The sequence below is a fragment of the Pipistrellus kuhlii genome, unplaced genomic scaffold (assembly GCF_014108245.1).
Source record: "Pipistrellus kuhlii isolate mPipKuh1 unplaced genomic scaffold, mPipKuh1.p scaffold_m20_p_5, whole genome shotgun sequence".
Classification (NCBI taxonomy): Eukaryota; Metazoa; Chordata; class Mammalia; order Chiroptera; family Vespertilionidae; genus Pipistrellus; species Pipistrellus kuhlii.
Genome location: NW_023425551.1, coordinates 1,455,148 through 1,479,177, shown reverse-complemented (window position 1 = coordinate 1,479,177; position 24,030 = coordinate 1,455,148). Strand labels below are relative to the sequence as shown.

At 52.1% G+C, this 24,030-nt stretch overlaps 1 protein-coding gene across 8 annotated transcripts in view; it reads left to right on the top strand.

The window, feature by feature from the left end:
• Positions 1-16,953, top strand: part of ARID1B (AT-rich interaction domain 1B) — a 325,561-nt gene extending 308,608 nt beyond the window's left edge. For 7 of the 8 annotated variants that reach the window (XM_045572643.1, XM_045572641.1, XM_045572639.1 and 4 more), the window contains 7 exons: positions 2,070-2,208; positions 2,449-2,621; positions 5,032-5,182; positions 6,629-6,725; positions 7,866-8,649; positions 10,298-10,428; positions 13,872-16,953. In XM_045572643.1, coding sequence (XP_045428599.1) covers positions 2,070-2,208; positions 2,449-2,621; positions 5,032-5,182; positions 6,629-6,725; positions 7,866-8,649; positions 10,298-10,428; positions 13,872-15,590 — 3,194 coding nt within the window. In that variant the 3' untranslated portion in view covers positions 15,591-16,953. The remainder of the gene's footprint in view (positions 1-2,069; positions 2,209-2,448; positions 2,622-5,031; positions 5,183-6,628; positions 6,726-7,865; positions 8,650-10,297; positions 10,429-13,871) is intronic. The other variant, XM_045572640.1, reaches the window with a different exon arrangement.
• Positions 16,954-24,030: the final 7,077 nt, after the last annotated feature.

The window sequence follows — 24,030 nt, the reverse complement described above, 5'->3', positions numbered from 1 at the left end:
CTCCTTCCAGAAGCCGGCCAGGAGGAGGGCACGGTTCGTGCTGTGTGAATTATCCTCCCAGCCAGGAGTCTGGCTGTACAGTGGGAAGTGTGTGAATGTACTTAACCTTCCGTAACCTTTCCATTGTTTACTTTCCAGTATACATTTGTAGCTTCTGGCAAAAGGTGGGGACATCCTAGGGAGCGTGCCAGCCTCTGCTATTCATGGAGCTTCAAGAGGTTGCATTCATTTTTTCCCTGAAAGCAAAGGAAGAAACTCTGGCAAGAGGGAAGAATGTTCCCTTTTTTACGAGCTGTAAATGTGAACACTTGTAAATAAGGGTCATTCTGAAGCACCGCCTGGAGCCGCGCTTCCAGGGAGCGTGCGGGGCGGCGAGCAGCCGATCTCCAGGGAACAGCCCGGCATTGCTCCCGCTGCTCCTGTCTGAGGTTACCCCGATTGGGTTTATAGAGACTGCTTTTCTCTTTCATTGCATTTCTAAATATGCATCCCTAGCGTTTCTCCAAAATGTGGTTTATAAGCATGAGTCAGTGAGTTTGTTTTTTTAAGATGTCTACATATAAAAAGATACATGAAAAGTAAGTCTTCCCGTGTCTCTGAGAACTTCCCAGCATCACACGAGTCCTGGGCAGCCAGGGAAGACATTGCACAGAATACTACAGCCTGTTGGCTGTCACCAGGACTCACCCCCAACCAGGTGGGACCTGGACAGTCCTGATCTCACTGGGCATGGCCCTGCTCACACCTGGGGAAGGCCATGCTCACAGCGGGGGCTGGCTGAGGAGAAGCAATAGACCCATCGCCTTTATAGCACACTCGATAGTGACCAGTTTAACTCTGTTTTCTCTAACGTGCAACGACGATGGGGTCACTCTGAGCCGGGGGCACTGTGGAGGACAGGAACTGTAGCTGTGGCGTGGACCAGCAGCCAGGAGCCGCTGTAGCTGCACAGTGCAGAGCTGATTGTCTTTTCTCATCAGTTTGGTGCACGAGTGGAACTCAGGGATGGAAAAGAGCCTGTAATAGAGCAAGCCCATTACTTACTCAATAAGCGATTAGTAACTAAAACCAATATCTACTGAACACCTAGCATTCTAAGAACTGGGATCGATGATAAAGCAAGAACTCTTAAAATACTGGTTTCCTTTAAGGTGAGGTTAATATTTTCAAGATTCCTTGCTTAAATTTTTGAAAGATCTGCTCAGTTCTAAGCTATTACTATAATGTAATTATAGTTAAAGCCAATCCTTATAAACTCTAATAATGACATTAATGAATCCCAACCCAGTATTGTGTTGTATAGTCACAAATCTGACATCATAGCTCCAAAAATCACTGCTAATGACAGAACATAGATACTTCTAGACACTTAGTAGGCATCAAAATATGATAAAAACCTGTTGATATTTTGTGTCATTGCTTTTCAGCTTAAACATTCTTAAGTTAAAAAGTAAGATAGAACTAATTTTTCTAATTTTTTTAAAACAGCACAATAGATATGCCATCAAATTGATATGCCAAAATTTTCATCCCATTATTCCTTATTCTCAGACATTTAAATTATCTACATTATAAACAACACTGAAATGAACATTTTTCTGCCTAAAATTTTCTTTACATTAGATTGTTTTCTTGGGATTATTACCCAGGAAAGTCATTACCTGGTCAAAGTGTAACTTTTATGGCTCACAAATGAAGTATGTTTCCAGAGTTAAACTTTTACTGAGTTTCACTACAAATAATATGTGTAAAAAAAAAAAATTGTAATGGTGTAAAGTCAAGAATATTAACTAGATTTACTGTGGTGATCATTTTGCAATAGTTACAAATACCAAATTATTACATTGTACTCCTAAAAATATTAGAATACGTCCATTATATTGATATAACCTCTATGAAAAATAGAAGAGTGACTAATTTTACTCCATCATGGCCAGCAGTAGGTATTGTTACTATTTCTAATAAGGTGGTATCTTGTCTTTTTTTTTTTTTTAATAACTAGCAAGGATGATCTTACTTTGATAACCTTGTTTTCCCCCCCATTTCCTCTTGGCTCTTACTACTATCAGCTAATTCAGGATCCTTGCAAGGCCCCCAGACCCCCCAGTCCACTGGCAGCAATTCGATGGCAGAGGTTCCAGGTGACCTGAAGCCACCGACTCCGGCCTCCACCCCTCATGGACAGATGACCCCAATGCCAGGTGGAAGGTATGTTCGAGAGCTGAGCGTGCCGAATCCGACTTCCTGTCTCAATGTCTGCAGCGAGCCTCATAGAGGACGGTGCTCCCTGGCGCGTTGTTACATGTTGACTGCTACTGGTTTTGCTCGTCATTTCTTTGGGTAGTTTTTACATTCACTGATTGTAAGAGCAGCTTGTTTTCTGAGTAAGTGTCTGGAGGCAACACTTCCTGCTCTGACATTAAGCTTTCATTCCTCCCATCCGCTCAGAAGCAGTACAGTCAGCGTGCACGACCCGTTCTCAGACGCGGGCGACTCAGCGTTCCCGAAACGGAACTCCATGACTCCGAGCGCCCCGTACCAGCAGGGCATGAGCATGCCCGACGTGATGGGCAGGGTGCCCTACGAGCCCAACAAGGACCCCTTTGGCGGGATGAGAAAAGGTAGGTGCAGCGGCGCCTGGCTTGGCATGGTCCCGGAGCCGCCTCTCTGCCGTCCCACCCCCGTCCCCTCGTGCATTCGACACCGAGGCCAGCCCCAGCTCCCATCGCTGAGCCTCTGGCCTTGGAGAAAGACTTGGCATCTCTGTGCTTCGTTTCCTCATCTAGAAATTGGGAAATACTGGGGTCTGCCTAAAGGGTGCCCTGAGTATAAAGGGATCAGTCACCTGAAGGCCACAGGAGAATGACTGGCACAGGAGGCAGCGTGCTCTGAATGCTACCACATGTCAGCGGGGCAGTGGGCACAGGGCCTGGGCCGGGCACAGGGCTGGGCGCTAGGGGGATGGTGCAGAGCAGGACTAGCACCTTAAACCACAAACTATAAAGCAAGACAAACTATACTTCTCAAGCCTCAAAGCTGCTTATTCCAAGTAAATATTTTGCAGAACTTGCAATAAATCCATAAACTCGGAAGTTCAAAGGCTTTGTGAGCGTTGGAGGTAGCTATTTTTCTTAGTGGCGTGCAGTTAGAAAGAACATTTTGTGAGTGCTGTTAGTGGTGGTTTCACGTTTTAGACTCTGAAAATATGACAATAATAACATGGGAAGTAATTAGTAGTGTTTAGAATCTGGCTTCAGAAGTCATTGTGAACTTCCTACTACATGCTGTTAGACTGCGAGATTGTATTGTTTCTTGTGCCCACATTTCTCTTATTGCGGAGGGTGGGACGCGCGAGGACTGCCCGCCTGGCACTGGGCAGCCACAGAACTTGTTCTCATCGATCCTGAAAGTGATACCGCTGCTCGGGGGGAAGTTCCGCCTCGCATTTCCCAGTGTGCTTCAGCCCCAGGGCTCCGCTGGGGGACTTAGCACCAAATGGAGGCGGATAAACAGAAAAGCCCGGGGAGACGGGCTCACTCGGTGGCCCTCTGATTCTTTTATTTCACTGCTGACATAAGCCCAGCTTTGTCCTGTGCTTCTGTGGGGAGGCCCACGTCCAGCCTCGCATGGCAGGTGAACGTGAAGATGCTAAAGATGGTTATTATCCGTCGTTTTAATATCTGCCAGTCAGATTGGGAGGGGGAAAGGCCTGGTTATTGTTTTAACTTGGATTTCTTTAATTATTGGTGAAGCTATATATATATTTATCAGCCATTTTTCTTGTTCTGTGAATATCCACTTATGTGTTAATTTTTCTTTTTTTTTTTCTTATTGGTTTTTAAGAACTCTTTGTATATTGGGAAATTAAGCTATTCACTTTAATCATCCCCTTTAATTTCTGTCTGCCTCTGTTTTTAAATCTATAAAATGGGAAATAACATCAAAACTGGTTCTACTGAGGGTTAATGGGGATCAAATAAGATAGAGAATGTGAAAGCCACTGCAGACTGCACCTGCCGCCAGCTTCCGGCTTCCGTGCCTGCGCCTCTGCCGGCCTCACACACCTATCGGCGCACAGACCTCTCGTCAGCTTTGCCTCCTGTGAGATGGAAGTAACCTTCTAGGGCGGAGAAGTAGTAGGACCACATATCAATTAAGATTTGCGTTAAACCGAGTAATTTACCTATAGGCTAGTTTCTGGGCTTGACCCAGTTTCCTTCAGGCGCTGAGCTGATGCTTATTTGCATATTTGACCTAATTGTCGCTCTACCCTGATAGAAATAGCGTGTCTCATCCATTCGGGAGCTATTCCAGCTCCCTGGTGACTGTCTTTACCCTGGTTTTGGAGTGGGTCGGTGGGCGGTGTCTGTGTCGAGGTTCTCACTTCCCCCATCAGGGACGGGCACTAGCTCTGCAAGTGTCTCCCCTCTCCCCAGACCCATGCCATAGACAGGCAGACAGCACAGACATGTGCTGACTTACCCGTCCGTTTTCACTGTTACCACAGTCACCTCACACCTAGCAGCCTGAAGCAGCACAGGCTGAGGTCGGCTCCTGCATGCTCACCCATGCCAGGCTCGGCCCCTCAGCTCGCACAGGAGGCTGGCATCCTGGCCGCTGGGAGTTAGATGTCCATTCAGCCATCGGCTGAGGGTACCGCCCGTTCTTATACGTGGCCTCTCCCCTGCAAGGCGGGTGCTTCTTCAGCACCACAGGGGGCACCCTCACTCAGTCTGTCCGGCCTTTAGAGGCAATGGAAAGGCCCATGGCAGTCTCTCCTCCGGTGACCCCATCATACCCTGGGGTCCTGCCCACCCCGGGGGGCTGTGTGGGGAAGTCCATGGGGTGGGGATCTGGGGTCCATCTTAGGGTCCCGCCTCACAGGGCCCACCTTGACTGTAGAGCTCAAGCTCTTTCTTTCGTGTTGTTGGTCATACAAGGACAAGATAATGTGCGGTGTTAACAAGAACGAGTGGCTACACAGGCCTTTGGCTTTGGAGTGCTGACTGTGGTCTGTTCTTCCCCGCCCAGTGCCTGGAGGCAGCGAGCCCTTCATGTCGCAGGGCCCGATGCCCACGAGCAGCATGCAGGACATGTACAGCCAGAGTCCCTCCGGCACCATGTCCGGCCTGGGCATGGGGCAGCGGCAGCAGTTCCCCTACGGAGCCACCTACGACCGGAGGTGAGCAAAGATGAAACCGTTCGCACACTCGGAGCCCTGGCAGCGATGTCCCACACAGTCCGCGTCCCTGTGGTCCTGGCTCAGCTCTGGGTGTGTGGGTGTGTGTGTGTGTTGGCTGATGATCAGAAGGGTACCAGTTGTCCTGGGACATATATTCCTTTTGTTGTTGTTAATCCTCGCCAGAGGATATTTTTTTCCATTGATTTTTAGAGAAAAGGGGAGGGAGGGAAGAAAGGAGGAAAGAGAGGAGAGAGAAACATTGATCATGTTGATCAGCTGCTTCCCATAGATGTCCCAACTGTGGCCGGGTGTCAAACTTGAAACCCAGGTATGTGTCTTTGGCCAGGAATCAAACCTTGGTGCACAGGCCAAGGCTCTAACCATTGGGTAGCACTGGTCGGGGCATGGGACATACATTCTTAAAGGAGCCAAAGCAAATATAGGAAGAAGGCTGTGCAGCCTAGGTTTGCTGGTGGAAGTCATTTTGGTTCTGCCACATTGGAGAGGGGCTTACCTCATTGCTGAGTTTTCTCTTCTACAAAGCTATTGCTCAGCTTAAATTTTATCTATGTCAATTATATTTTTTTCTCAGCTATAAGCTTCCTTCTAGATATCAATGTTGTTAGCAAAAATTCCCATGTCTGTTTTACATGTGATAGTCTAAAAGTTTATTCATTTTCTGTCTTATTCACTGACCAGTTTAGGAATATATTTAGTTTAATTATTCTATTTCTTACAAGATCAATATACATACTAACTAAACCAGTTAATTTTTCTTAATTTCAAATTTATTGGGTGGTTCTTGAAACATGCTATTTTTATGGTATTTATAATTTCTCAGTATTAGCTGAGAAATAAATGTATTGCTCATTCCCATTTTAAGATTTAATAGCAATACATTTAAGTAATTCCTATTATTCTTTTTTATAGCCTTTTATAATTGTAGGACTTTGAGCACAGCATCCATACAGTTATTAGCTAACTCAATGTCATTTGCATTAATTGTGATGTATACCTTTAAAAATGAGTATTTCTTCTTCGTAATGAGAACGGGAGAAGTTGAGCTAGTTTCCATTATTGTGGGTCCATGTCCTGGTCCTCTGCTTGGACTCTTGGACTCTGTGCTGCTGCTTTCTCTCGTGTGTGCACACAGCACAGCCCTGGATGGCACTCCCGGGGCATCAGTGGGTGGACGGGGCCTCGACTCAAAGGCAGAGGGTGTTGCCCGCCAGCTGGGACTCCTCACACCTGCTGCCCAGCTTGGCAGCGGCCCCAGGAGGGGTGTCCCATACTTTTGCTAAGAGTTCATCTGCAGCTGCTCAGCCTGCCTCTGCTGGAAGGTGCGTGTGAGGGAGGAAAAGCTGTTGAGTTTCAGGAAATAGACTTCCTTTCTCCCGTGGCCTGAGGTCCTTTGTGAAGGAGGTTTCCTTTGACGCCTCGTTCCAGGCATGAACCCTACGGGCAGCAGTACCCGGGCCAAGGCCCACCCTCAGGACAGCCGCCGTACGGAGGACACCAGCCGGGCCTGTACCCGCAGCAGCCGGTGAGTGAGGGGGGAGTGGGCGTGCCCGGGGCCTTCCGGTGCAGACGCAGGCTCTGGTCACTGCGGAGAGTTCTAGCAAGTGTAACCAAAGTGAATAGCATTCGTTGAACAATCAGTGTCATTTGTTTGTGCTGGAGCACAGTCTCAGATTTGGAAGCCAGCAAATTAAAGACAGCCCTTGGTGTAGGGATCCCGAAACAAGCATCGTGTGTTAGGAGTTAAGGAAAGGCGCCCGTGTAAATAGTGACAAGCCCAGCTTAAGTATATTTTAAACGCCTGTGTGCGCTAAATGATCAAACGCCATTTTAGACCAGAAATATGTGAATATATTTTAAAGAGGACATGTAGGAAAAAACAACTAAAATATTACCTACTACGTGGAAGTTGTTGGCTTTTTAAACCAGATGCTAACTGACTGCACATTTGACGGAGGGAGAGGTTTGCTGGTCCTCGCTGCCCTGCAGCCCAGAGGACGCTGGGCGCGGCTTTCAGCACCGGAAGGCAACTTCCACCCGCTCCCAGTCCTAAGACCGCCTGTAAATAGGGGGCTGAACGTGTATTTAATTTTACCAGGGGTGCATCTACAGCGGGCTGTGCTCTTAAACCAGCTGATCCTAACGGTTTTCCAGTGAGGTGAAAGTTCACTCCCATGTCAGCCTCTCACTCACTCCACCGAGACACCGCCCCGGCCAGGAGCTGAGGAGGGGCTGCGCCCGGCCTGTCCTCAGGCTGGGGAAGTCTGACCAGACAAGCCGGAAGTCGGGTGTGGGCCATGGGATGTCGGTGTCAGGGTAGCACAGGTGCAGTCTGAGGAGCCAGATCCTTCGGGAGGCTTTTCTGTAGTTAGGCCTAAGGAATTGTTGAACCCAGGACCCTCTCAGAGTGGCCCTCAGCATATCCTACCCCCTGAGTCCCCTCAGCGTCCCTCCAGGCCCCTGTTCCCACAGACACACCAGGCAGGGACATAACCGGGAGGCCCGTGGGTGCTGGCAGCCCTGGAATGAGACAGGAACCGTTAGTCCTCGGTTACGCCAGCTCCCGGGCCCGTTCGGGGTGAGCATCCCCGGTGGTGACGGTTGCTAGGGGATGTGGTCATTCCTGGAAAAGCACGCGTGCAACCTGCCTGTGTGTGACTTTCAGAACTACAAGCGGCACATGGACGGCATGTACGGCCCCCCCGCCAAGCGCCACGAGGGCGACCTGTACGGCGTGCAGTACGGCGGCCAGCAGCCCGACGTGTACAACCAGTACGGCGGCTCCTACTCCGGGCCCGAGCGCCGGCCCCTGCAGGGCCAGTACGCCTACCCGTACGGCCGCGAGCGGGTGCAGGGCCCCGGCCAGATGCCGCCGCACGGCCTCCCCCCGCAGATGCTGGGCGGCCCCCTGCAGCCGGCCTCCGGGGACGGCCCGCAGCAGGGCCTGTGGGCGGCGCGCAACGACATGCCTTACCCCTACCAGGCCCGCCAGGGCCCCGGCGGCCCCGCCCAGGCGCCCCCCTACCCGGGCATGAGCCGCACGGATGACATGATGGTCCCCGACCAGAGGATAAACCACGAGAGCCAGTGGCCCTCCCACGTGGGCCAGCGCCAGCCTTACCTGTCCTCGTCGGCCTCCATGCAGCCCATCACGCGCCCGCCCCAGCCGGCCTACCAGCCGCCGCCCTCCCTGCCCAACCACATCTCCCGCGCGCCCAGCCCCGCCGCCTTCCCGCGCGCCCTGGAGAGCCGCATGTCCCCCAGCAAGTCCCCCTTCCTGCCCGCCATGAAGATGCAGAAGGTCCTGCCCGCCGGCCCCGCGCCCCAGGCCTCGGGGCCGCCCCCCCAGCCGCCCCCGATCCGCAGGGAGATCACCTTCCCGCCCGGCTCCGTGGAGGCGTCCCAGCCGGTCCTGAAGCAGAGGCGGAAGATCACCTCCAAGGACATCGGTAAGCCGGCCTGCTCCCCGGCGTCCGCGCCAAGAGCCAGGTCCCAGTGCAGGTTCTCCCTGCCATCTCCCTGTGAGTGCAGATGCCAGGCTTCAGAGAGGAGCCTCACTGGGGTCAATTCACTGATCTGAGCTGAAGCAGCACCAGGAAAGCCTGGGTTACCGCGTGTTTTCACGGCAGTGGTCTGTGAGAGGGGGCTGGGGGAGAACCTGGGTCCCCCAGTGGCCGTGGACCAGCTCTGGCCGAAAGCTCTGACCTAAACCAAGCACTTCCTCTCCGCAAGCGTGCTGAGAAAGCTGCAGGCCTGAAGGCAGGGTGGGGTGGGGTCCCGGGGGGAGCGGGAGCCTGAGGTGACGTGTAGGCAGACAGGATTGCCATCTGTGGGTCTGGGAATCGGGGGGCGCTGGACACGGCCAGGGCTGCTTCCATTATCACTGAGGGGCTCGCCAGTCCTGCTGGGGCCTCTGAACAGGAAGGAGACACCCTCTGTCGGGGAATACACACAGCACAGCAAAGGGCATTAAAGATCTTGATTAAACTAAAAGATTCTTTTCAAAAATCTCAAAATCACTTGACGTGAAATCCTATTCAGTGATTAGAAAAATGGTAACGATGGGGTCCCACTCCTAGGACTGTCAGGACCTGTGGAGAAAGGGGTGTGGGAGGTGAGCAAGAGACACAGACGCAGGGCCATTTTATATGTGGAAATAGATGTAAAAATAGGCACACGCATTTGTGGTTTACGTGTGTGTACACGTTTAAATAAATACTTAAATTTATGTAAAATTTCTTAGTACATTTATACCAGTATTTGTAGTACAGAGAAATTCCTCGTTTTAAAAAGGAAGCTTGCTTTTTCTATGATAAAACTAGTATGTATCTATCTTAGAAAAATTGAAAAGTAACGAAATTAAAACAAGGTGGAAACCCACAGTCCCCGCCCGGCGTGAGGCTGGCGTGGCACGTGGCTTGGCTGTGGCTGTGGCTGTGGCTGTGGCTGGGCAGGCCCGCCCACCCCACGTGCCCTCACAGGCTCCGGAGACGGCCCCCCGTCACTGACAAGCGATTGCCTCTTTTCCCAGCCCAGCTGTGGCGCGCCTGCGTGTGCTTTATCACGCGGCTCTTCTTCCTCAGTGACAGGAATGGGGGGACAAAAGTGCGGCTCTGTTTCCCAGCCCCCGGCTCAGGCTCAGACCATCGAAGCGCTGGTGTTGTCCACAGCGTGTCCTGAGCTAAGGAACAGGGCCGGCGCGGGAAAGCCAGGACTTGGCTGGGATTTAAGTCTGACTTACATTCTGCGTACTTGCATCTGTGAATGGAGCAGGCAACAAGGGCAAGCAGCACTGTTCGGTTTGACTCGGCCATTGGAACTGCTGCACCTGTTAGGGGGGAAGGAAAAAGCGGGGCTGTGCTGAACCGCAGCCTCCTGCAGAGGCATGTAGGCCCCTGTTTAACCAGCAAAGCGGAAGGCCTTCGAGACCAAAGTTCTTAGTACGGCCCTCACCTCGCTTCAGATCTGGAAGCGATCGTGCCGATCAACCCCTCAGGACAGTTATGTGAAGCCAGTCCTCATCGCCATTTCTTTCCTCATACTCTTTGTTGTGCGTGGCGTTAATGCTGATCACAGCCTGTTCTTTCCCGCTTTCAGTCACCCCGGAGGCGTGGCGTGTGATGATGTCCCTGAAGTCAGGGCTCTTGGCTGAAAGTACCTGGGCTTTGGACACCATAAACATCCTCCTGTACGATGACAGCACTGTGGCCACGTTCAACCTCTCCCAGGTGAGCCAGCACCACGGAGCCGAGGACCGAGGCCGAGCACGGAACCACGGGTGCTCGCTGCTTCACCAACGCTGGTGCTCGGCGTCTGGCCCTCTGTCACCGACGTCGGCCGACGTGTGGTCGCCCGAGAGTTCAGTGCAGAATGACAGTTCATTTCAGTCTTTCTGTGAATTCACACATACCTATGTCTCATAAGAACACCATGACCGTGTGCGTGCGTGTATGCATGGAATGGATGATAGCAGTCAAATTAAGTTGCTGTTTAGAATGAACATGAGCAGCCCAATGTGAATGAACTCAGATCCACGTAACGTTATGTCCATAGTCGGTGATGGGACGCAGTGGGTTGCATTGGAGTGTTACTCCTCTTTCCAAAGGGACCTCACCTTTCCCTTACCTAAAAAATTTTTAAAAAGGGAAACTAAAGAGAAATTTTGTATTTAGAAGATATATATTAGGTCTAGTAATAATTAATGTCATTTTCTAATACTTTTTAAAATCGAATTTATTTAAACAATACAACAAAATTTAATCAACAATATAGTTGCCGTTGTTTTCTACTACTTGTGCCCAACACTCAGGAAGCATTTTAATCCCTCTGTTGTAAAATTCTTGTGATTTTGATGCAAAAAATTCGGTCAATGCATTTTTGAGGCATTCTTCATTATTAAATTTTTTTCCAAGAAGAAAGTTTTGCAAAGAACGAAACAAATGGTAATCGGAAGGGGCAATATCAGGAGAATATGCAGGTTGAGGGAGAACTTCCCATTCCAACTGGCGCAGTTTTTCAGCAGTGATTCTTGCAGTATGCGGTCGTGCGTTATCGTGGTGAAGAATTACACCCTTTCAATTAATCAGTGCGGGTTCTTTTTCTCTTAAAGCTTGGGCTAACCTTTCCAATTGGGCACTATACACTGCACTTGTAATGGTTTGGGTAGATGGTAAAAGTTCATAATGAAGAATTCCTTTAAAATTCCACCAAACACACAACATCACTTTTTTCGCATGCAAGTCAGGTTTTGGCGTGGGCTGCGGAGCCTCATTTTTGTCCAACCATTGAGGCCGCCTTTTCAAATTAACATACAGCACCCATTTTTCATCTCCAGTAACAATTTGCTCTAAAAACGGCAAACGGTTTTGACGAGAGAGGAGCGAACTGCAAATTGTGACTCTTTGATTACGGTTGTTGTCGGTCAACTCATGAGGAACCCATTTTCCAAACTTTTGGGCTTTGCCAAGTGCATGCAATTGATTGGAAATTGTTTTTTGTGAACAATTTAAAGTTGTCGCAAGCTCTTGTTGGGTAATTTGAGGATTTTGCACCAAAAGAGCTTGAAGAGCTTCTTGATCAAAATTGGACACACGGCCTCGACCACTCTTGTCATCTAACGAAAAATTTCCCTCGTGAAATTTCTCAAACCAACGCTGGCATTTTCTGGCGCTAACTGCATCTTGACCAAGAGCACTACAGATGTTTTTTGCAGCCTCACTTGCTTTTCTTCCTAATTGGAACTCGTAAAGCATGCAGTGCCGAATATGCTCTTCATCCGCCATCTTCTTAGCCCTAGTTTTGCAACAAAAACCAAACCAAACACAAACTTTTCCAAGCAAAACTTGTTAATTGCACTTCACACGTTCTGTAGATACCACGTGTTTGAAGGTTATGTCAATACAAGTCAACGCCAAGCAAGATTTTAAACGAATGTTTAAAAACGACATTAATTATTACTAGACTCGATAGTACACAGTTGACACTTGAACAATCAGGGGTTACAGGTACCCCACACAATCAAAAAGCTGCATATAGCTTTGTCTCCCGAGATACGTACGTTGTTCCTTAGTTTCCGTGGGGGTTGGATTCCAGGACACTCACCCCTCACCCCATGAATATCGAGTCCGAGGATGCCCAAGTCCCTATAAAACGGTGTAGATCTACGCATACAGCCAGCCCTCCGCGTCCACGGACTATACACGTAAAGACAGTTTGATGAGTCCCACGTGCCCTCATTCAGCTGAAATAGTCATGCCTCCTGGCCACGCCCTCCAGGTGGTTGATCCCTCCTCCAGAAGCCCTGGACGGAGCTGCCAGCCCTCCTCTGCGCGGCACTAGGTTTAGAGAAGATTCCAGCATAACAGCTCGCAGAGCGAGGGAGCTGAGGGTTAGGAGACGCCCAAGGGTCCCCTCGCTACGGACTTTGAAAGAAATCCTCAGAAACAAACATGAGAAAGGGGTGTTTTCTCTACTGTGTGTGAACAACTCTCTGCTTTGGCGGAAAAGCCCAAACCTCTGATTCCTTCTATTGAAATAGGACAGAACCTCCCTCTCTCATTTAAGTGCTCATGTACTCGAAAGGCAGTTTCTCAGGTGTCAGGCAGTGTGTGAATAAGGTCCTAAACCTCACATGACGTCCGTTTCCACGGACAGTAAGGATTAAAACGTGTGTCCTTTGCGGGAGTGATTACTGTGTCCTGTGGGCGGTGGCTCTGTGGGCCCGCCTGTCAGGCAGGTCGGCTTTGGCCCGGGAAGGAGGTTAGGGCTGGGGGGGCGGGGGGACACCCCACACCTGCGCTGGGAGATCCTGCCTGTGCTGCAGGCGGTGCTCTCTGGCTGCTCCCAGTCCCTTACGCAGTGACCACGCGCACCGGGAGCTGGCCAGCTCGGGAGGCGGTGCCCGGCTCACACTGGCCCTGAGGAGTCCACTCTCGCTCACCGTGCTTTGTCGCCCCCAAGCACGCTGACGGGACTCGGGAGGGAGCTGAGCGGTGCTAACTGGGGGGGTGTGCTTTTCTGGGCGCACACGTGCTCAGAAGAAACAGACGGTCCGGCGGCTTTGTCTTCAGCTAGCACCTCCAGTAGCTGGAAGGTAAACTGCCTCCAATGAGACATTCTAACCCACTTATCGGGGACTCAATTGATTTGCTTTTAATTTTCTGTTATTAAGGCTACCATGTTGCTAAAAATATCTCTCGCAAAGAGTATATCAACGTGGCCTATGGCTCCTGAAATAACAAAAATAACCATCCAGTTTGATGATGAAACAGTAAAAGCCAGGCAGGCAGGGTCTCATGAAATAAGAGGAAAGAGCAGACTCAATTCCCACTCTTGCAGTGATGAATGCATTGAGTTTAAGTGGGGGGGGGGGGGGGGGGGGGGGCGGGTAGGAGAGGGGGATCTTAGAAAAATGAAGAAAACAGGTAAGTTTTCATGTCAATAGTGCAGGAGAGTAAGCAGGACATGAGAAACATGGCAGGTATCGGTTTGGTTGATAATAGAACTTGAGCAGGACGGTAGTAACGGTAAGTAGTTTGGGCCTGGCCAGGCATGCAGTGGATCCTGGGAGAGTCCTCCCAGGCTAGGGCTCGCTGTCGGGGCTTACCTGGCCACAGGCCTAGCCGATGTCATGACACTGAGCCTGTTCGTGTCTCTCTCCCCTCCTCTGCAGTTGTCCGGCTTTCTGGAACTGTTAGTCGAGTACTTCAGGAAATGCCTGATCGACATTTTTGGAATTCTCATGGAATACGAAGTGGGAGACCCCAGCCAAAAAGCACTTGACCACAACGCAGTGAAGAAAGATGAGGCCTGGGCCGCCGAGTGTGGGGGAGAGGAGGACGCTGCAGAATGCATGGAGGAGGACGAGGAGGAGGAGGAGGAGGAGGAGGCCGAGGAAGAAGACGGTGCCAAGGCCGAGGCGGGGGCCGAGGGGAAGGGCGGCGCGGCCCTGAGCCCCTCGGACGCTGTGGCCGAGCCAAAGGAGAAGCCCCAGCAGGCCAGCAAGTTCGACAAGCTGCCCATCAAGATCGTCAAGAAGAACAACCTGTTCGTGGTGGACCGCTCGGACCGGCTGGGCCGCGTGCAGGAGTTCAGCAGCGGGCTCCTGCACTGGCAGCTGGGCGGCGGGGACACCACGGAGCACATCCAGACGCACTTCGAGAGCAAGATGGAGATCCCGCCGCGCCGTCGGCCGGCGCCCGCCCCAGGGCCCAGGCCGGAGCCCGAGGGCCAGGCCGAGCCGGAGGAGCAGCCGGAGAAGAGCATCATCGCCACCATCGACGACGTCCTGTCGGCGCGGCCGGGCGCGCTGCCGGAGGACGCCCACCCCGGGGCGCCGCCCGACAAGTTCCCGTTCGGCATCCACCAGGCGCGGAGCCACCGCAACATCCGGCTGCTGGAGGACGAGCCGCGCAGCCGCGACGAGACGCCGCTGTGCACCGTGGCGCACTGGCAGGACTCGCTGGCCAAGCGCTGCATCTGCGTGTCCAACATCGTGCGCAGCCTGTCCTTCGTGCCCGGCAACGACGCCGAGATGTCCAAGCACCCGGGCCTGGTGCTCATCCTGGGCAAGCTCATCCTGCTGCACCACGAGCACCCCGAGCGCAAGCGGGCGCCGCAGACCTACGAGAAGGAGGAGGACGGGGACAAGGGGGCGGCCTGCAGCGAGGACGAGTGGTGGTGGGACTGCCTCGAGGTCTTGCGGGACAACACGCTGGTCACGCTGGCCAACATCTCCGGGCAGCTGGACCTGTCTGCGTACACGGAGAGCATCTGCCTGCCCGTCCTGGACGGCCTGCTGCACTGGATGGTGTGCCCCTCCGCCGAGGCGCAGGACCCCTTCCCCACGGTGGGGCCCAACTCCGTGCTGTCGCCGCAGAGGCTCGTGCTGGAGGCGCTGTGCAAGCTCAGCATCCAGGACAGTAACGTGGACCTGATCCTGGCCACGCCGCCCTTCAGCCGGCAGGAGAAGTTCTACGCGACGCTGGTGAGGTACGTGGGCGACCGCAAAAACCCGGTCTGCCGGGAGATGTCCATGGCGCTCCTGTCGAACCTGGCCCAGGGGGACACGCTGGCCGCGCGGGCCATCGCCGTGCAGAAGGGGAGCATCGGGAACCTGATCGGCTTCCTGGAGGACGGCGTGACCATGGCGCAGTACCAGCAGAGCCAGCACAGCCTCCTGCACATGCAGCCGCCGCCGCTGGAGCCGCCCAGCGTGGACATGATGTGCCGCGCGGCCAAGGCGCTGCTGGCCATGGCCCGCGTGGACGAGAACCGCTCCGAGTTCCTGCTGCACGAGGGCCGGCTGCTGGACATCTCCATCTCGGCCGTGCTGAACTCGCTGGTGGCGTCCGTCGTCTGTGACGTTCTCTTCCAGATCGGGCAGTTATGACCCCGGCGAGGAGGCCGCCGCGAGACTGGGCTCCGCACGCCGGCTGTTTCCGTTCCGCTTCTCCGGCGCAGCGAGAAGGAAGAGAGAACGTGCGCTCCTCTGCCCCGATCATAGCTACCGATTGGGAATTAAAGAGATAATTAATTCGAACAGATATGAAATTAATATTTGCTGTCTGTGTGTATAAATACATCTGTTGGGTTTTTTTAATTTTTTTTTTTTTTAACCAAAGTTGCTGTCCAGTGCATTCAGAGGTCACTTTTTGTTTTTCACAGATTTCTTTCTGATGTTCTTTCTTTTCCATGTTGTATTGCATTTTTGGGGGGAAGCAAATTGACTTTAAAGAAAAAAGTTGTAGCAAAAGATGCTAAGATGGGAAGTTTTCACCACACTGAGGCAAAAAGGTGGACACCCATCCCCGTCCCAGGCCTGTTGTCCTTCAGATGATGCGACAAAGCTGTCCCCTCGCCCACAGCTCTGTGCAATAGAAACTGCCAGAAGGGTAGGCTCGGGGCTCACCGAGGCGTGCCCGTCAGCAGTCAGGCTGGGAGCGACACTGGTTCCTCCACAGGAGCGTGGTCACCGTAGCTAGGAGCAGTCCTGATGGGTTTTTAAGTTAAGGTTGGAAATACGTACCGGACAACTATCAACGGAAATTGCTTCCTCACCACTACGTCATGTCTGCTGTCTCTTTGACCTTCCACATGACAGTTCTTCACAATTCCTTTAATCATTTTTTAAATATTTTTTTTTACCGCCTATGGGCTGTGATGTATATAGAAGTTGTACATTAAACATACCCTCATTTTTTTTTCTGTTTTTTTCTTTTTTTTTTTTTTTTTTTTTTTTTAGTACAAAGTTTTTAGTTTCTTTTTCATGATGTGGTAACTACAAAGTGATGGTAGATTTTAAATAATTTTTATTTTATATATTTTTTCATTAGGGCCATATCTCAAAAAAAAAAGAAAAAATACAAAAACAAAAACAAAAAAAAAAGAGGGTAATGTACAAGTTTCTGTATGTATAAAGTCATGCTCTATTTCGGGAGAGCAGCTGATCACCATTTGCTTCATGAATCAAGGTGTGGAAATGGTTGCGTACGGATTGATTTAGAAAATGGTCACCAGTTACAGACAAAAAAGAGAAAAATACAAATAAAAGGAAGAAATACAACTTCAAAGATTTTTCAGTGACGAGAATCCACATTTGTATTTCAAGATAATGTAGTTTAAAAAAAAAGAAAAAGAAAAAAATCTTGATGTAAATTCCTCCTTTTCCTCTGGCTTAATGAATATCATTTATTCAGTATAAAATCTTTATATGTTCCACATGTTAAGAATAAATGTACATTAAATCTTGTTAAGCACTGTGATGGGTGTTCTTGAATACTGTTCTAGTTTCCTCCAAGTGGTTTCCTGGTAACCCGGTCCTTTATCAGATACAGAGGAATACAGCCGTGTGCTAACCAAGTCACTCGTCACCAAACCGTGAGGTTGGAAGGGACCCTTAGGGGTTACCGGCTAGAGTGGGGAGCAACAGTTTGACTTTCTCAAAATTATTTAGCTGATTAGCCTTTGTTCGAAGCAATCAACTCTAACGCCATGGAGGTCTGAGACTTTTCCGTGTACGTGGGCGGTGGCTGCCGGCCGTGGGGCGAGGCCTCGGGAGCTCTCCGGCCTGAGCGAGACTCTGCCTTTTACTAACTAACCGTCTTAACTTTAACCAGATTCGATCTGTCCCGTGTTTCTTCTGTGTGCCTCAGAGTTACTTTGCATTTAGTCTCCTCCACCGTGTATAATATTTATATTGTGCAATGTTAAAGAGAATATGTTCTATTGTATGTGGTGTACATAGTGCAAAGTGATTATTTCTATTTCAGGGCATATTACTATTCTCATATCCCTTCCTATCTGGTGCACAGTAGCTTTTTAATACTAGCCGTTTCTGATTTAAACGTTTCCTCCCTGGGTCATTGACTGTTACTGTCGCCATCACTCTGAAACTGCTGCAGAACGAAGCTGTCAGTGGGCACCCTCTTAAGTCTACCTCTTCACACACCCTCCCGGCACCGCCTGCCAAACTCCGAGTCCTCGCTGGGCCTGTGGTCCGGGCGCCCGTCACTCATGCTCACCCTGGGAAGAGTTAGGCAAGAGCTCACAGTTCTGATCCGAGTGAGACGTGACTCTCGAGTGTCACAAAGGAAAGTTTTCCTGCAAGCAGCCTCGTCCGTCCGCGCCCACATCCCTTAGTCTTCTCACATAGCCATCAGCCAGACGTGTGGTGAATTAAAAACCCATTCGTAATCTACTTGAAATACATCTGCTTGCTGAGAACAGATTTCAGAGCTCCAAGCTTCAAATACAGAATGTGTAAGAGGGGGTTCGGCATTAATAGAGCTGCTCTCTTATAGAGTATGAATAAAGGTGTATACAAACTTCACAGTCTAGTATCCCAGTTCATTTGTCCATCAAAAGGTAAAATCATTACAGAAGGCTGTTGTACTCAGGACCTAGAGTCCGACCACTGAGCGACACGTGTCTGCGTACTGACGTGACCGTGACCCCTAGAGTAATCCAGGAGGACTAGCATCCTTCCTACATTCTCGCCCCAGAGTCAAGACGACCAGCCCCTGAAGGACTCGGCTCGCCTGAGATCATCTTGCCTACAAACTGAGTTACTCTCTGTCCTAAAAATTAGCTGCTGTTCTTATGAGGCTTCTCGGAAATTCACAGGATGCCCGTACTTCAAATGTGTAAAAAAAAAAAGATGAAAATAAAGGTGCGAAGAAAGTTTAGTATTTTGGAATGGTGCCATAAAGTGGAGTCTGTTGGTATCGGAGTGAATATTTTTTAATGTCACATAAAAGCAACTACTGGGTGGCAGGTTCTCAAAAACGATTCAAGTGTTTTATTTGAGGTTGAGAATGACATAGAATCAGTTTTTCTTGGTGAATGTGGCCTATTCAAAAACTAGTTAAGCTGTTTTTTAAAAGTTAGAACGGAATGACTTTTTTAGAGGGGTCAGGGATGAGCAGCTTGAAGACACAGTGTAAGCCACTAACTGCCTCTTTTATGAAAAGAAGGCCTTTGCCATGAAATCCATCCGTTTAAAAACGGTTGGAAATTGCCCATATCCTATCAAACCTCAGGTGCTGTTCCCGCACGTTCACCTCAGAGGAAGCAGGGACGTGTGGTGAGTGAGCAGGACAGCCCATTCCTTCTCGCTGACTCTTCTGTGTGGAGAGCTGAGGCCCAGCTGCCTGACCTCCTTGCGTCCCCACCTCCCCCCCGTCCCCCATCCCCCGGGAATGTCATAGAGTCTATGACAGACGAACTTTTTAAATCGCCAACAGACGTGTGGTCTGCAGCCCACTGGCATGTCCCAGTATTAATGGAGCGGAGATGTACTGAGCACATGCTATGTGCCAAGCTATGTTCTAGGCACTGAGCCATCGTTAATGAACAAAGACCCCATTTTAATTACGTTCTTGTCTTTCCTGTCAGTTATAGAAATAAATGAATCTCCCGGATAGAGTGTTCCTGCGTTGAGAACACCTGGTATAATTAATTTGTTGACTGAAAAAGAAGGTGAACCTGGGTGTGGGGAGAAGAGGGTTGGGGGTTTGGGTTAGGGTTAGGGTTAGGCCGAGAAATCATGGGCCTCTAGGGAGATCCCAGGCTATGGCCTGACTGTGAGCTCAACCGTGTGGACGGGTGGTCCCCAAGGTCCTGTCCACCCTGACAGGTGGATTCTGGGGCTTCTGGTCCTTTCCTGCTTGTCTTCAGGTGATGGGCTGTGTGTTCCAGGTGGAGGGGAGACAGAGACAGGACCCTGGATCCCAGTTTACAGGATAAGCCCTTGGAAATCCAGGAACTGACGGAAACTGCACCGAGATCTTACTCTATAACGTGACGGGCCCATCTCAGTCCCGGGCTTCACGCTCTGCCCCGATCTCCAGTCCTGCATCTGGTGGTGACCAAGTCCTTCAGTCCTTTCAAACGCCAGTCAATCTAGCAAGTTAACTTGGGATTTATATACAGGAAACCCTGAGGGGAAGTTGGGGGAAGGCCATCAACTGTATCCAAAATCACAAGACTCCGTTTTTCTTTGTCCTGAATTTGGTTTTAGGGAGTTGAAGTTTATCCCTAGCTTTTTCCAAAGTAAATCCTAAGAAGCATAAGAGATGTCACAGAGCAAACGCCTTACGCTTTCTCTTGGCCAACGATAACCCATGTTGTAGCATTGAAGACTGAGGAATCCTGCAGAAAAGAGGCCTGTGTTTCAAGTACTTCCTGATTGGTGACCGGGGAGCCTTTTATTCTGAAACCCTATAAGCCTGCTGCGAGCTTTAAGTACCTGCACCGGCCGCAGATCTTGCCTGGCTCCTAAGCCACGCTCCCTGCGTACGTGTCCACAGTGTATTCTTACGCCTGAGACTGAAGCAGAGACAGCCTCCCTGAAGTCCTGGGACCTCAGTGTCCCAGTGTCCCTGTAGCCTTCAGCAAGTTTCTGAATTTCTCCAAACCTCAGCTTCCTCACCTGTAATATGGGGTAATGCCTGTCTTGGGGTGGGTGAGGATTAAATACGATCTCTAATGATAAAAGCATAATATGCTAATTAGACCGGGCGTCCTGCCAGACATCCCTCTGGACAAATTTCTGTCCCTCGCACAAATTTCGCGCATCGGCCTCTAGTGATTATATAAAGGCCTTGTAACCTCAGTGATCGCTGTTCATTAATCCTACACATGCATGTGCACATACAATCTTCCTTTGCTGTGCGCCCTCACAGGTATTTCCTGCAATGTTTAAATCTGGCCTAAGACTATCTGACCATTTCGTAACCAGTCACGCACCTCAGGTGACTGTTGTTGGTTTTCTATTGAAAGCCGTGAAGGCTCAGTCTATGGGTTGCCTGTGCTTCGTGCCACGGGAACCGTTTCTGCAGAATTTCCCGATTGAATGTCAGGTTCGGTCTCTGGGCACCCCCAGCTGGTGGAGGACTCCCCTTTAATTTTTGTGCGCCTGGGGCACACATCTCAAACAGGGTCGCGCAATAAGCTTGCCCCGCCCTGCCCTGCCCTCCTCAGGAAAAAAAGTGGCAGCAACATGTTTCCAAGGGTCAGACAAGCCCCTCAGTGTTTTGTCTAGCCCAGTGGTCGGCAAACTGCGGCTCGCGAGCCACATGCAGCTCTTTGGCCCCGTGAGTGTGGCTCTCCCACAAAGCACCACACGCGGGTGCGCACGTACAGGGGGACTGAAACTTGGTGGCCCGTGTGCAGAAGTCGCTTTTCGGCCTGGGTGAGTATTTTGAAGGAGTGGCGTTAGAAAAAGTTTAAGTTTAAAACATTTGGCTCTCAACAGAAATGTCAGGCGTTGTGCTGTTGATATTTGGCTCCGTTGGCTAATGAGTTTGCCGACCACTGCCCTAGTCTTCTCCGTCGGATGCTCCCAGCAGATCTTCCCAGAGAAAAGGGCTGGTCCCCCCTGTGGCTGGCGAGGAGGGGCGGGGGCTTCTGGTGCTTATTTCCTGAAAGCTCAAGTTCAGGTAAGGAATGAAACGAGCTCAGACTGGTGTGTAGCCGCCCGGAATCTCTGTCCTGCAGCTGCACGTTTCCCCCCAGGCTCAGCACCTGAGCGTGGAGCTGCTCTGGAAGATGCCCTGTTCAAAGCCCTCCTGCATCCCCACCCGGTTCCCGGTGAGTGGCGTCTGTCAGTCCCCCCAGAGCAGCCTTCACAGCCCCGGAGGCCGGGCCTGGCCCAGGCCCACGGGCGCCCTCGGGGAGCGACTAGCCTTGGGGGCGGGCACGGGCTCTGGGCCTTTCCTGACGGAGGCTCACACGGCGCCCTGCAGAGGGCAGAGCCAGCGGAGGGGGGCTTCCTCCCCTCCCCTGCAGGCCACTGTCCCCGGCCGCCTGCCGCGCCTGCCTGAGCACCACCCCCCCAGCCTGTCCTCCTGGGCGCACCAGCCCCTTCCCCACATGGCTACCTCTGGGTCTGCCCTCAGCCCAAGGCACTGGCCCGGGAGTCCATGTAGCAGGAGATGCCGCTTCGGGCAGATCTGGCTCAGACGCCGCCACCCAACATCCGTCTGGAACCCTTAACTCCCGTCACGGCTGCGGGACCCGGTGCTGCGGGACCTGGGGCAGGGCCCCCCCCCCCCTCCATGCAGGTCTCATGGACCCGGGGGGCGTGGGGAGGGGGGAGGTTACTGAGTCTTCATCCAGCAGCGAGCTGTGTATTTAACTCTCTGACTTGCCTTCAGCATCCAGCCCTTCAGCCCTGTTCCTGCTTCCCTGGGTCTGTTGGCCATTTGTCTGGTCTCCATGGCAATGGCACCTCTGATGGATGGCTGTTCCTAAGAGGTCATGGCCTCTGCCTCTTGCCACCCCCCTGCCTCATACACCCGCCTCCCACCCAGCTCTTCCCCCAGCCACCCCCGGGGTCTGTCCCACCTCCTCCCACCCACCCACCCAGTCCCCTCCTCTGTCCAGGGGAGCCGTTCAAGGTGGTTTGCCTGACCCTCTGCTGCTCTGTGTGGGGGACCCGTCTCTGCCGTGGGGCAGGAATTGGCGGGGGCTGAGATGCTGGGGGGGAGGTGGCTGACAGCCGGGGGGAATGAGGCTGCTCCGGGCACCGTCTGGAAGGGCCTGGGCTGAGGTGGCCGGCAGGACGGCCTCTCCCTGCTGCCCGGCGTTGGGTGTGTCCGGCAGCAGTGGCTGCGCCCCTGGGGGCCGGGCCGGGCCTGCAGCTCGCTGCTGGGAGAGCGGCTCTCCCTTCCCGCCGCCTTCGGGCTGGTGGAAACAGACAAGCCTTCCAGTCAGATTTGAATTTCAGAGAATGTTTTTTAGTGTATCAATATTTGTTGTTTATCTGAAATTCAAATTTAACTGGGCATCTTGTATTTGACCTGCCAACCCTAAATGGAAATAATATAACTCTCCACCTGGTGGATGCTGGGAGGAAAAAGCCAGTGCCCCGGGGCTAACTGGGGGGTAGAGAAGATCCCTCCCGGGAAGGGGTTCCATATGCAAAGCTGGGGGTGGGGGGTGCTCCAGGCAGAGCAGAGCGCGTGCCAAGGCCTGGGGTGGGAAAGGGTCACACGGGCCTGCTGGCAGGTGTGTGCAGCTTGAGCTGATGACCTAATCGACCCTGCCACAAGGAGCAGCTGCTCAACAAATTGTAGTTACTGCGTGTTATTATTAATTTTAAGTATTCATAAAAGTTCATTGTAATTAATTGTTATTAATAACTAACAATAATGCCAGGTCTAATGTGAATTCTAGACATTGTGTAGAGCACTCTCTCAGCCGCTGCCCTGCCCTGTTTCTCTCAGTTTCCTACCCAGAGGCCATTTCAGTGCAGATGGGATGGATGCCATGAGTAACAGACTGGCCTGCGCATGTAAAAGTCTCTGCAAAATTAAGAAGCAGAACAGTGTCTGAAATTCGTATTTTCCATCACAAGACATCACCGGGGCCTCCGCCCAGCTTGCGTGTCCCCAGAGAAGCTGTGAGACGGGTGAGGCTGGGCCCGGTGGGGGGACTTGCTTGGGATGCGGGGTGCACAGTGAGGGGGCAGCGCAGGCTCTGGCCGCCCCAAAAGGAAACGGGGTTAAGGAACAGGCGCCCGCGTACCTGTGGCCGCACCGGTAACCTGAGTCTCGGAGACGAGGGAGCAGCCACACAATGAAGTGCCAGCGCGAAGCTTGATTTAACGTGGCTTTTCATCAATACAACAAACCAAGTCTACCCAGCTCCAAAGTATATTCCTTTGGGCCTAATTAAAATCCTGAACAAAATACACGAATATATTAAATGAAGACGCTCAGCAGCCAGAATGAGCTGCAAAATCTGGTGTCATTACCACCCCCACCCCCACCCCCACCCCCACCCCCTGTCCTGAGGCCGCAGTGACGCTGGGACTGAGAGCCCAGGGCCCAGCGGCTCTGCTGGGAAGCACCCCTCTCTCTCCCCCTCCACATGGGGCCCGGAGTCCAGGGGGGCCCAGGGGCTCTGCCGCTGCCCCAGCCAGAGGAAACGCCAGGGCAGCGGAAGGCGCAGGTCCGACCAGGACGGCTTCGGTGAGCGGCCAGGGCAGGAGGTGGCCAGCGCCTCCAGGGCGTGACCAGACTCCGCAAGGCGTGGGCTCCCCACTCCCCAGCGGGCACCGCGGACAGGCACACCCGTTAGCCGGTGGCACAGGGAGAGGGCCGAGCACGTCCACAGGACGGCCGGGGCGGGTGCAGGAGCGGTCGGTGGGAGAGGCAGCCTGGCACTGGCCCCCAGAGTCAGGAAGGGTGAGGCCGGAACCCTCCGATGGCAGCACCCGGGGGGGCCCCGGGAGCCCAGCACGGGGCCCAGGTGGGGCCGCGGGGACCCAGGCGTCTGCTCCGAAGGCCTGGCACCGGCCGGGGGCCGGGAGGAGACCCCGGTGAGGA